The 13040-nt window shown below is 52.8% G+C and overlaps 2 protein-coding genes across 7 annotated transcripts; one reads left to right on the top strand and one right to left on the bottom strand.

The window, feature by feature from the left end:
* The first annotated feature begins 4333 nt into the window (after window positions 1-4333).
* Window positions 4334-8188, top strand: TUBA4A (tubulin alpha 4a). The gene is made up of 4 exons (XM_061385752.1): window positions 4334-4443; window positions 6215-6437; window positions 6751-6899; window positions 7144-8188. The coding sequence occupies exons 1-4, from the start codon at window positions 4441-4443 to the stop codon at window positions 8113-8115; spliced, it is 1347 nt and encodes a 448-aa protein (XP_061241736.1). The 5' UTR covers window positions 4334-4440; the 3' UTR covers window positions 8116-8188.
* Window positions 8189-9616: 1428 nt separating this feature from the next.
* Window positions 9617-13028, bottom strand: STK16 (serine/threonine kinase 16). 6 transcript variants are annotated; one of them, XM_061385777.1, is made up of 8 exons: window positions 12949-13028; window positions 12402-12591; window positions 11636-11855; window positions 11252-11385; window positions 10961-11081; window positions 10740-10835; window positions 10214-10335; window positions 9617-10106 (listed from the first exon to the last, which is right to left on the bottom strand). In XM_061385777.1, the coding sequence occupies exons 2-8, from the start codon at window positions 12485-12487 to the stop codon at window positions 9968-9970; spliced, it is 918 nt and encodes a 305-aa protein (XP_061241761.1). In that variant the 5' UTR covers window positions 12488-12591; window positions 12949-13028; the 3' UTR covers window positions 9617-9967. The 6 variants fall into 6 exon arrangements, with proteins under 6 accessions (XP_061241761.1, XP_061241764.1, XP_061241762.1 ...); XM_061385780.1 differs by lacking the exon at window positions 12949-13028 and adding an exon at window positions 12889-12912; XM_061385778.1 differs by lacking the exon at window positions 12949-13028 and adding an exon at window positions 12799-12872.
* Between the last annotated feature and the right edge of the window lie 12 nt (window positions 13029-13040).

Raw genomic sequence — 13040 nt, 5'->3', positions numbered from 1 at the left:
GATGGGGGCTGCTTGCCAGTGGAGCCAACTAAGCAATTAGAGGTTTAGAAATTTCAGTCCCATCATGCCCTTCTGACCTCCTGAGAGTGTTGGGTAGCTGGAGATTGAGTTCAATCACCAATGGTCAGTGATTTAATCAACCATGTTTATGAAATGAAGCCTTCATCAAAACTCAAAAGGATGGGGTTTGGAGACCTTCCAGGGTGGTGAACACATGGAAGATGCTGGGAGAGTAGAGCACCTGGAGATGGTATGGAAGCTCATGTCCTTTTACCATACATTGCCCTCTGCATCCCTTCTATCTGACTGCTCCTGGCTCATATCCTTGTATAATAAACCAGTGATCTAGTCGGTAAAACGTTTCTCTGAACCCTACGAGCCTCTCTAGCAAATTAGTTGAACCCAAGAAAGAGGTGATGGTAAGCTCTAATCTGCAGCCCATCAGTCAGGACGAGTAACCATATGGACTTGTGGTTGGTATCCAGAGTTGGAGGGGGGTTGTTGGAACTTCCAGTTTGTAGCAGGTGGGTCAGAAGCTTAGGTAACAACTGGGACTTGTGACTGACATCTGAAACAGGAAATGGGGGGACAGTTTTGTAGGATCAAACCTTTAACCTGCGGAACCTGATGCTATCTCCAGGCAGAAAGTGCAGAATTGAGCTGTATTCTAGAACCCCTTGCTGGTGTCTGAGAATTGCTTGGTGGTGTGTGGGGAAGCCCCCTCTCCCACCACTGGAATTGGAAACCTATTTACGGATAAATTCAAGGCGTTGGCATGGCTGCTTTCCTTCTAAAGACTTTAGAGGAAAATATGCCCCTTGCCTTTTCCGTCTTCTAGAGGCTGTCCGCATTCCTTCACCATGGCCTCCTTCCATCTTGAGAGCCTTCACTCTGACCTCTCCCCTTCCCTGACTCTGACTCTCTTGCCTCCTTCTTCCATTTAGAAGGACCCTTCTATTTCTCTTGGTAAATGTCACATTCCACTTGAAAGTAGGTGGGTTATTTTCAAATATCTTTTGATATTAATTTCTAACATGATTCTACAGTGATAAGAGGAGCATTCTGTATGATTTCAATACCTTTAGACAGTTAAAGTTTTGCACCTTGTTTTATTCCAGTGTCTTCTAGTTTACAGTCTATGGGAACTTGAACAGAATTTGTATTCTATTGCTGTGTGAAAATTGTATAAATCTTAATTTTGTTGAATTGGTTCATAGTGCTTTTCAGGTCTACTAGATCCTTCTACTCTGTAGAAGAGAATTGTTAATTTTTTGAGAAAATGGTATTGTATTCATTGTATTAATTTTTGAGAGTTTGATATTGAAAGCCCAACTAAAAATCTTAATTCATCTACTTTTAAAAATAACTATAATGTATAGTGGAACTATATGTAACCTTGTTCTGTATTTTTCAAGTCTCCTGTTAATGTGTTATCATACTTTCATAATTAAAAAAAAATTTTTTTAATTAAAAAAAGGACTTGTGATTACACTGGGCCCACCCAGAAAATCCAAAATCTCCCCATTTCAAGACCTTTACCTTAATCATATTCACACTGTCTTTAGCCATGGAAGGTAACGTAGTCACAGATTCCAGGGACTAAGATGTGGACATCTTGGGGGGAGTGGTATTCTGCCTATCACAGTTGCTAAATGGGAATGCAGGCCTAGAATAGCCATCTCTTCCAATTTGTTTCATGATAAGCTAGGACCTGGATTTTTACATGATTAAAACAGTTAACCTAGCAGGCCTGAGACAGCTATCCTTGGAAAGGCTTGCTCACATGGTTGCCCCTCGGCTGGCATCTGAGAACTTGGCTCTTAGAGTACTCCCAGTCAACAGCTGATTGATCAGGATGGTTTGTTGTGCCTGGACAGTGTGTGTAAACAATGTGATTTATGCTGAACACCCATTTTTCTTCTGAGTCTGGAATTTTGGCACATGCAAGGCAGAAGTGCCTCTGTGAACAGCCCCCACTAAAAACCTTGGGTGCTGAGTCTCTAATGGGCTTTCTTGGGCAAAAGCACTGCAGGGAAATGTTGCTCCATTTTCATTTAGGAAAACGAGTACATTGTGTAAGCCCTTATGGGAGGGACAGGACATGGATTCCTTCAGACTCCTGTTGTGTCTTCTCCCCTTATTATCCAGCTGTGTATTGTTCTTGCATCACTGTAATAAACCCTAGCTGTGAGTACGAGTTTATGCTGAGTCCTGTGAGTCTGTCTAGTAAGTCTCCTAACATAGGGGTGGTCTTTGGCGATGCCCCATACAGAAAAAGTTCCTAATTTTTTTTTCATATTCTAAACGCAATAGCAGTTAACACTGTGGGGGCCAGATAAAACATTTCAGAGAGGGAATTTGTTTTCCAATTTGAAATTTCTGGCTTCTTAAGAATTTTACCTTAATTTCAGTCCCATCTCTAGAGTGAAACAATTCATCTGACACACACTTAGCAAATGTTACCATGTGCCAAGTGCCATACTGGGAACTAGGGAACACAAAAGTGAATGAGACACAGTCTTTTGCTTCAGCAAGATCACTGTCTAATAAAATGGACATATGCATGAATAACTGCAGCATAGGTGCTACACGCATGAAAATAAATGAACAAAGTGCTCTAAGAATCCAGGCAGCTGGATACATAGTGCTTTATTGTGTACGTATGCATCCTCCAGTTCATCTGGTCCTCACAATCCAAGTTATTATCCCAGTTTTACAGAAAAAGAAGCTGAACCTGAAGAACAAATAGGTTTTGGGTTTTGCCTAAGATAGCACAAGTCTCTTAAAATACTCACTCTGCAGGGTTGGGCTGCACAAGGAAAACAGAGGGCTAGGGAACGTCTGAACGAGGCCACGTGTTCTGTAGTCACCAAGGCTCCTTGCTCTGTAGAGACCGTGACCCCATTTCCCAAAGCAACCTCATTATGTGTCCTTGCCAGGTTTCTTTTCTATGAATGAGTCTTGTTCTCCCAACCATATGGTTAGTCTACTGGGAAAAGAGACCTTGTCATATTTCACGGTATTTCTTTCCATGCCTTGGTAAAGTAAGGTATCAGTTAGCTATTTTGTTGGTAGAAAGTTGCCATTGCTAGTTATTTTATCCTGCTGTGTTACATTGTCAGGCAGTCTTGGCCCTAGGAAACACTAGGAGAAACAAATAGGAGAGACAGGTGAATCTTTTCCCAGGAGACAGGATGTACCAATAGGCACGTAGGGTACTTCTGATGATTTCTGCAGTGAAGAGAGACAGGTAGAAAATGTAAGGCATGCAAGGGAAAGCAGAAGTAGGTTGAAAAGCCCATTCTTGCGAGACATGGGGCTGAAAAGTAGAAAGAAGGAATAGCTTTAGCTGAGACCTCTGCCTGAGCTCCGAGGGCTCTGAGATGCAGGTAGCAGATCCTGCCCATGGCTTAAGGACAGAAGAGGATGGGAAAGTCAAAACCAGCCATGACATCAGAATCTCCTTTTTTTTTTTCCTCTTCAGAGTCAACAAACGTTATAACACCTTACAATGCTTTCTGGGGGTAGGATCGTTATCTCCTTTCACCCGTGAAGATGCCAAGAACTCAGCGTGGTTAAGTCACTTGCCCAAGGTCACTTAGGGCAGTCAGGATACGAATCCCAGAAGCTCCGGCGGTTCTGGCTGCAGGAAAGTGGGCAGGTGGCTATGGCGAGGGCCGGCTAATAGTGACGGTGCTGATGACGGGGCCACTGACCAGCGGGCAGCTGGAGAGACGCGACAGATTCCGGGGGTCGGCCCTCGCAGACAGACTGTGGGGTTAGGCTCTGCGGAGCAACCTAAGAGATCGGCAACCTGGGGCTCAGACTGTGCAGCTCCCGGTCCTCGGCCGCCCGCGGGCGTTGGCGAAGGCCAGCCGTCCCGGCCGGGGACCAGCAGGCCTCGTGCGACTGCAAGCAGTTCCTGGGGGAAGCGCCAGAACCAGGCAGTCGGCCGGAGCCTCCAGAGAGGCGGGGCGGGAAGGGCACAGGCGAAGGCTGGCTGCAGCCACTCCGGAAAAACAGCCTCTGCAGCACCCTGCCTAAGTCAGAACACCTTAGAGACAGGCGCCCCCACAACGCAGGTGCAGGAGAGACACGTCCCGGCACCGCGCTTTGCGTCCCAACAGCGGAGCTCGGGAGCTCCGAGTGTCGGCGCAAAGCCGGGAGAGAAGGGTTTAAGCTCGGGTCGCTACTGCTCACTCACGCGGGACAGGTGAGGGACTCTGGCACGCCCCGGGGAGGGGACTCGCCCTGGCCCCACCCGCTCCGGGCCGCCTACCTTTCGGGGGCGTGGCGTTTGGGCCGCCCGGCTCCTAGTGGGCGGTCGGAGCGCGCGGGCCCGCCTCCCGCATATAAGAGCGGTGCGGCACTGCAGCTAGCGCAGTTCTCACTGAGACCCGTCACCCGGACTCTACGTGAGACCCACCACCCGGACTCACCATGGTGAGTGCGGCCCCGCCGGCATCGCGCCCGTCCCCTAAGTTCTCCTGTTCTTCGGGGAACCTCTCTCTAGGGCTGCTCAGGGCCCTCTATCCGGAGTTTCAGGTCTCGAGGTGTTGTGGGGGGTTGCCTTCCCCCACCCCCTCCCGGTGGCTTTGGCTGGGCCAAGTTGTCCACTTTCGGATGCTAGGGAGGGTGGTAGAGCGGGGTGGGAATCATCAGTAGCAGAGAGGAGTCCTCCTGGAATCCCCTCCTGCTCCACCAAGTATTTGTGTCCTAACCCTCCTGAGGGGAGTCACGCGGTCCTGCGGCCCGTCCTTTCCGCGGTCGAGGGAGACCCCGCTTGGCTGCCCTCCGCCCCTAGCCTCTCTCTCACTCCCAGGTCCTTGGAACTGACCAAACACGTGTTTGGTGCAAGAAGGTGGGAAGGGGTCAGATCACTTGGTTCAGCATCCCCCTTTCCTCCGACTGTGGGCGCATCCCTTCTACCCACAGTACCCCCCCGTGACTCAGCACCCCTCTTTTGATCCTGGAGGGGTGGCGAGAATGGGGTTCGGCCTAGTGAGGCGAGCCGGAATCTCTCCAGCCAGAGTCCGCGTGCACGGACGGGCAGAGACAGCTGGCGCTGAGCGAGAGCGCGGGCCGAGGCCAGGTTGGGGGGAGGGGAAAGAGGTGTGTGTAGGGGGTGGTATTTATAGCCCAGGGACGGGGGCCGAAATCCAATCCTCGCTTTCCACTGGGATGGACCTGGAAAGAATCTAGAAGGGGCGAATACGGGGCCAGAGCGCGGGATGGCGCTCACCCCGCCCAGGGCAAGGCAGGTTACCTTCGGGGCCTCACCGCAGGTTCCGTTTCCTTTTCTGGGTGTTTGCAAACCGTCACCCCGCCATTTCGGTGTCGAAAAGGGAGGCCGCGCCGGCCCTGCTCTGTACCACTTTGGCTCTTCAGAGGTTAATTCCAGACTGGCAGGAATGAGCCTAGGGCAGCGACTGCCCCAGTGCCCACAACCCTCACTGCCGGCGCCTGCCGTTTTTTGCTCTCTGCAGTTTCCGTGAGGGCACCGCAGTGGATGAACGCGGTGAAGATACCCAGGGTGTGGGGGTAGAGATGGGGAGAGCAGCCAGATGGGATTGATCCCCAGAGCCAGATGGGATTTAAAGGTGGTGAGAGCCAGGGCATCCTGCTGGCCAGCATGGTCAGTTGATGCCTGACTGGAAGGCTGAGACACCTCTATAGTTCGCAAGAATGAAAGGGCGAGAGGGTTATATGATATTCTAGTTGTTCATCCTCAAAGCAAAGAATTAATCAACAGCGGACCTCTAGCTATAAATTCGTGGCTCTGGAAAACCTTCTGTCCCTTCTCAGGCACTTGAGAAGCTGATCTGTGGGAGTAGGGATTGGGAACAGCTGAAAAAAATCGCTTGTCCTTGTCTCAGTGACTGCAGTGTCTTGCCTGTCTCATATGCACTTGACCTCTCCGTCCTGCCTGAGTGCCCTGTGAATATGGCAGGGTCATATGGAGCCACAGCTCTTACTTGACAAGGTCCCCATGGAGAAGTAGGCTAAGGGAACTGGCCTGCCCTACTGGGTGCCTCCAGTTGGGAAGTCCTATGCAGGAGAGCCTGGGCAGGATGCCAGCCTCTTTGACCTCTGCTCAGGCCCTTTTGCCAACTGAGTCATCCTAACTGGTAGGTGATTGGATGGGAGAGAGGCTCATGAGGTAAGGACTTATGTATGTGGGGCTTATGCCATGTCCCCTCTCTTTACCCTTCAGCGTGAATGCATCTCAGTCCATGTGGGGCAGGCAGGTGTCCAGATGGGCAATGCCTGCTGGGAGCTCTACTGTCTGGAACATGGAATTCAGCCGGATGGACAGATGCCCAGTGACAAGACCATCGGTGGAGGGGACGACTCCTTCACCACCTTCTTCTGTGAAACCGGTGCCGGAAAGCATGTGCCCCGGGCAGTTTTTGTGGATTTGGAGCCTACCGTAATTGGTGAGCAGAGAAAGAGAGGGTGGAATTAAGAGGCTGGAAAGTGACTCTAAGCTTCTCTCTGGAGAGAGGATGTCTAGACCTGGCTTTCCTGGCCCTGAAAACCCCTTGCCCTGCTGGAAGCTGAAGAAAGGAGGCTGATCGCAGACTGGCCTGGGCAGCAGCTCTGGGTTTCTCTCACACACTGCTATCTCAGGCTGGCAGGAGATGAATGCTTCCATATATCTGACCACAGCCACCAGGCTGAGGGAGGGAGGTCTGTGCTGAGCATAGCCTTGTGGTTTCTGCTCTAACGATGTGGTGTATGCCTTTTCAGATGAGATCCGAAACGGCCCATACCGGCAACTCTTCCACCCCGAGCAGCTCATCACTGGGAAAGAGGATGCGGCAAACAACTATGCTCGTGGTCACTACACCATTGGCAAGGAAATCATTGACCCAGTCCTGGACCGGATCCGCAAGCTGGTGAGAATTGGGGGTAGAAAGAAGGAAGCTTTTGAAACGATGCTAGTGGTCAGAAACATTTTTTTCCAAATCCATTTCATGGAGTCATCTCTAATTGTACATGTCCCAGAGTGTGCTGCAGCTGTGGGATACTCATTAGTCTGCCTTAACACCTGAGAAATTTTAGACTTTTGTGAAGCCAGAACATAAGAGATCCTGAGGCCCTTTCCCCACCCACATTGCTCTTTTCCTTCTTGTCTTTCAGTCTGATCAGTGCACAGGACTTCAGGGCTTCCTGGTGTTCCACAGCTTTGGAGGGGGCACTGGCTCTGGCTTCACCTCACTGCTGATGGAGCGGCTCTCTGTTGACTATGGCAAGAAATCCAAGCTGGAGTTCTCCATCTACCCAGCCCCCCAGGTGTCCACAGCCGTGGTTGAGCCCTACAACTCCATCCTGACCACTCACACCACTCTGGAGCACTCAGATTGTGCCTTCATGGTGGACAACGAGGCCATCTATGATATCTGTCGCCGCAACCTGGACATCGAGCGTCCAACTTACACCAACCTCAACCGCCTCATCAGCCAGATCGTCTCCTCCATCACAGCCTCCCTGCGCTTTGACGGCGCCCTCAACGTGGACCTGACCGAGTTCCAGACCAACCTGGTGCCCTACCCTCGCATCCACTTCCCCCTGGCCACCTATGCACCAGTCATCTCTGCAGAGAAGGCCTACCACGAGCAGCTGTCGGTGGCAGAGATCACCAACGCCTGCTTCGAGCCTGCCAACCAGATGGTGAAGTGTGATCCCCGCCACGGCAAGTACATGGCCTGCTGCCTGCTGTACCGTGGAGATGTGGTGCCCAAGGACGTCAACGCTGCCATTGCTGCCATCAAGACCAAGCGCAGTATTCAGTTCGTGGACTGGTGCCCCACGGGCTTCAAGGTCGGTATCAACTACCAGCCCCCCACTGTGGTGCCCGGGGGAGACCTGGCCAAGGTGCAGCGTGCCGTGTGCATGCTGAGCAACACGACCGCCATCGCTGAGGCCTGGGCCCGCCTGGACCACAAGTTCGACCTGATGTATGCCAAGAGGGCGTTTGTGCACTGGTACGTGGGCGAGGGCATGGAGGAGGGTGAGTTCTCCGAGGCCCGGGAGGATATGGCTGCCCTGGAGAAGGATTACGAGGAAGTGGGCATCGACTCCTATGAGGATGAGGATGAGGGAGAAGAATAGAATCTCTGCCTGGAGCCCACTCACTATGTTTATTGCAAAATCCTTTCGAAATAAACAGTCTCCTTGCACGGTTTCTCGTCCCCTCTGTGAGTGCTTGAGCTTTGCTGCCTTCCCCTTTTGTGCTGCTGCTGCTGCTGTTTCTGCTGCTGCCCTCACTATGTGCTGCTCATGACTTTTTCCTTCCGTGGCTGAAGGTTAGACCTGCCAAGGGGCCCTTGCCAGGCCCGGGAAACATGACCCATGTATTATCCTAGGAGTGCCCAGGATAGGGGGGAGATGAGGACTGGATCTTGGACCTGTCCAACATGAACCATTAAAGGATCTGAGGCTTTACTTCCTTTCCAAGTAGGAGTTTAAGCCCAGCAGTTTCTGTATTTGAGAGTTAGACTGCTACCCTATTCTTCCTGCTGCTCTGCATTCACCGACACTGGAAGCAAAGCTTGGCCCAGACACCTCTGTGCGTTTTAAGGGCTTGGGAGTGGGGCTGAGCAGGCCCAGAGTTCCTGGGCATGGAGCCTAGTCATAAGCTTGGGGGCTGGGAGGGAACAAGGGCGATCTCCTAGAGTTGTTTGTCAGTGCACCTCCCAGCAGCTTTGCAGAGCTTACTTTTGGTCTTGCTGTTTTGCTGGGGCCTAGGGTTGTGCCATTAAAAGTCAGGTCATCTCCCCTCTGTTTGTGCTTTCTTTCTGGCCTCAGCTTCTCTGCTAGCTGGTGGGAGCCTCCTGCCGGGGCCCTGGGGAAAACTTCAAGGTTGCTAATAGGCACCCCAGGACCCACACTGACGTCAGCAGTTGGGGGGTAGGCACGGTTGGCAGGGGAGGGGGGCAGGAGCGTCACTCTCATGAGCAGGAGACGCCAACCCTGCCCTCCCTGGTGATTCAGGGACGCAGTGCCCTTCCCGAGGGAACAGGTTTCCAGCCCAGCATAGGCAGGGCCCCTGTTTACTCAGCAGAGGAGGCAGGAAGTGGCAGCTGGATACTGCCACACCACACAGGCCCCATTAATCATTAACCATGTGTGAACCAGAACCATCTGGGAGAGATTCTGGACTAAAATGTCCACCACTTCCACTCCCCTTGCCCCTAGGCAGAGGCTGGAAACCAGTTGTGTGGTTGTCCCAAAGCTTCCTCAGGTGTCTCCACCCAGAACCCCTTCCTGGAAAACCAGCTCAGCTGCTCTGACTAAGCTACCCAGCCATGGGTATGAAGAAAGAATGAGGTGAGGGTGCTTTAAGGGGGCCCTTGGCCCAGTTCTTGGCATAGAAACCAGCTCAGGCCAGGGCAGTTTGAAGTTTTTGACTAAGACAAGCTAGGAGAAGAAGTGCCCACTCCCCCACCAGCCAGACCTAAGGTAGGGACACCTGCCTCCCAATGTGGAGGGATGGTCACGCCACCCCCGAGGCTTCGCCAGTCCCTCTTCTCCCCAGGCTCTCCCCGGGAAAAGGCAGCCAGCCTTTGGGCGCCCTGCACCTCCTCTCACTCCAGGAACAACGAGACTGAGATCACACCAAGCTGCTTTCACTTTATTCTTGTTTTATACATTCTCCTGCCCCCAGATTTGGAAGCAGATCATGATGTATGCTCAGCAGTCCTGCTCAGAGCCTTGACTATATTCTATCAGTTCCCCTCTCCCCATCCCCCACCGTGACCCAGGCAGGCCTCCAGTCCAGTTACTGCTCTTGGGGGTGAGACAGCAGAATCAGAGACAGAAGACTGAGCAAACTGTCCCAGCCCCCAGCTGCCCCCAGTGACAGGGGCGCGGTCCTGAACTGAATGGATGGAGATTCTACGGAGGGCGGGCGGCTCCTTGCCAAGGCACAGGGGCCACCTTCTCAACGTGGCCACAGGTTTGTTCAGATGTGGGTAGTGTGCTCGTCTCGAGCCGGGGGCTGCAGCACCTCCAACTGACTCAGGAGCAGAGGAATGTGAGGGCGCTGCTGGGGGTCCACGGTCATCATTGAGGTCAGCAGCTGCCGCAAGGCTGAAGAATACCTGCAGAAGGAGGAGGGGAGGGTGAGGAGGGCGGCCGCCCCCTGTGCTCTGACTCCTGCAAATGGAAGGGAGGAGCCTGAAGTGCCCCTGCTCCTTTCAGAGCTCACCTGGGGCTCTGCGGGATGCTAAGTTGGTTCTGCACTGCAAGGGCCACGCTGTCACCCTTCTGGAACACCATGTCGTAAGGGCCTTCCCCAAACATCATGGCATATAGCACACAACCTAGGGACTGAGCATAACTTGGTTATTCCTTGGAAGGGGACCAATGGAGTCATCTCTCTTTCATTCTGTAGTGAAAGGAGACTACAGTATGCTGACTTTAGTCACGTGACACCACCAGGGCCCCAGAGAAACTGCCAGTTAGCTGAGGCCTCTGCATCTTGCGCTGAGCCGCTGCCTCCAGCCCTGACATTTAGTTATACTTATCCTGCTCAAAGGACAAGATTATACCACTTCCTGAGCAACTGAGTCCAGTGTCAGTGACAGTTCCCAGGAAGGAAGTCGAGGGGGGATTGGGACATACATGCTTCCTGGGGCCCCATGCACTGGAAACCAAAGACCTGCTCCTCCAGTTCACAGCAGCTACAGAGCAGCACTCCTCCCCTCCCACACTCCCACCCACACGCTCCTCACCCAGACATCAGTCCGCTCATCGATGACACAGTGGCTTTGCACGGAAAAGAGCTCCGGGGCCCGGTAGGAGATGGTGCACCGCTGGGCTGCCCAGTCCTGGAACAGTGGCCCCAGAGCTCAGAAGCAGGGCACAGGTCTTGGTCATGTGACCAAACTGGGGCATGCACCAGAAGGGCTTGAGGATGGGGAAGAGATGAGCAAAGGACTCTGGAAACTCTTACCTGGAGGGCCAGAGCTTGGCGGGAGCCCTCCACGTGGATGCATGCTTGATTCATGGACCCCAAGTCCATTAGAACCGGCTGCCCCTCGTTGCCAAGCAAGATATTGGTGGGTTTCAGGTCCCTGCAGGGAAGTAGAAATGACCCATGAGCGTCCCTGAACCAGAAGGCCAGGATCCTAGCGGGGCAAAAGAATCACAGGGACTGTTCCTAGAGAAGAGCACAGAGATCTCTCATTTCTCTTGATGAGGCTCTTCCTTTCTGTCCAGCAAGTGCATGGAGCCTCCCACTGACCTGTGGGCATAACCCTTGGCGTGAATAGCCTCAAGGCCTCTGCAGATACCCAGCAGCAGCCGAATGATTTGCTCTTCAGTCAGGAAGTTGCCTTTGTCCTTCAGCTTTTCTATCTCATTCCACAGCGTACCTCTCTGCAAAACAAGTTTCCCCGCAGTTGATGTTTTTAGCCTCCACTCCCTGAGCCTGATTCTTTCCCTATGTCAGAATCTATAGCAATTTCACCACACACCCTACAGCCCCAGGTGGGTTCCTTAAACCCCAAATCTGAAATGCTCAAACCAGAACATGACTTCTGCCTCCTAATGTGCTTGACTGCTCATAATAGCCCTTGGCACACACGGCTCTGTTGCAACCCCCTCCATAGCCAGGAGACTTTCTGACCTTGAAGAAGGGTAGCAGCAGCCAGGCCTCATGTTTAGTGCCTCGCTCTCTCAGACAATAAGCAACGAGGCGAAGGATGTTGGGGTGATGGAAGAGGCGATGCATGTCTGCTTCTCGTTGGGCCTCCTCCTGGTCCTGCTGCTCATGACACAGGATTCGCTTCAGGGCGTAGAACTGTCCATCATGTAACCCCTCCACTAGGTCCACAAAGCTGAACCCACTGTGGGCCAAAGGGGTCAGTGAAGGACCAAGGTCATCTCCCATACTGCTGGGATCCAGAGGAATTCCCTGGGGAGAAGTGCAGGGGAAGGGGGGGGGGTGTCTTTCCCATTTACTAGCAACCCTCCCAAGGTGTGACTCTAAAAAGAAGTCTGAAGATTATTAACATTGAGCAAGGACACAGTCACTTCCTAGGTCCTATGGTCTTAATGCAGGGCTTCAATAAATATTAAATAAATAACAGCCAACCTTTATCAAGTGCTATGAATCAGGCAATAGGGGAGACACTTGACACGAATTATCTCATTTAGTCCTCACAGCCCTGCCATTGAAGCACAATTAGCTCTAATAAGCAGATAAAGCAACTAGGTTTTATCAAGGCCATACATGGTGACTCTAGGAAGACTGGTTCCACAATCCACTTTCTTGACCACCAAGGAGCTGGGCTCTGTCCGGTGAATTAGAGGCTCTGTGCTCCTATCCTGTGCTGACTGCTGTCCTTCAAACACCACAATTCTTGGGACTAAATGATTTCCAGAACACTCACCCCTCCCCCAGTTTATGGATGAAGAGATAGCGCTTATGGTCAATGGTGAGAGTTCCCCGAGAGCAGATGCAAAGCGCGTGGCCCATAGTGTCTCAGTCATCCTCCTCAAGGACGGCCTGAAGCTGCCAAAGGGTTCGTCCAGGTCGAGTGGTCTCTTTCAGGCAAGTTGCTGGGGCTCCAGCAGATCATGCTGGAAGGAAAAGAATGGCAGGTCATGGGCGGGGCACAATCCAGAAGACCCCCTAAAGGGCCAATGTGGAGCGCTCAGGCCCAGGTCTCCGAACCTAGAGAAAATAAGCCCTGGCAACGCCAGCTCCAAAAAGGCTGGGGTCAGGTGCCTTAAAAAGGCCCAGTCCCCGCGGCGACTCCTAGGCCACTTCCTCCAACCCCGGCCCACCTTCAGGCGGCCCCTCACTCGCACACCCTACTGGGCTGCAGAGGCAGGGCACGGGGTAGTTCCGGGAAGAAGTGCTAGGCCCGGACCCACCACTTGCTGAGCCCACTCCGGGTCTCGGTCTGGGTGGGCCAGCCAGAACACCGCACTCACCCGACTTTAGCTGCAGGGAAGCGCCAGAGACCGGAAACATTGGATACGTCATCAGTCCGCGCCGGCGTAACGGCCCGCAGTATCCTAGCAAC

The sequence above is a fragment of the Bos javanicus genome, chromosome 2, assembly GCF_032452875.1.
Source record: "Bos javanicus breed banteng chromosome 2, ARS-OSU_banteng_1.0, whole genome shotgun sequence".
In the NCBI taxonomy this organism is placed as follows: domain Eukaryota; kingdom Metazoa; phylum Chordata; class Mammalia; order Artiodactyla; family Bovidae; genus Bos; species Bos javanicus.
The sequence above is the reverse complement of the archived record's forward strand: the minus strand, read 5'-3'. Positions and strand labels throughout refer to the sequence as shown.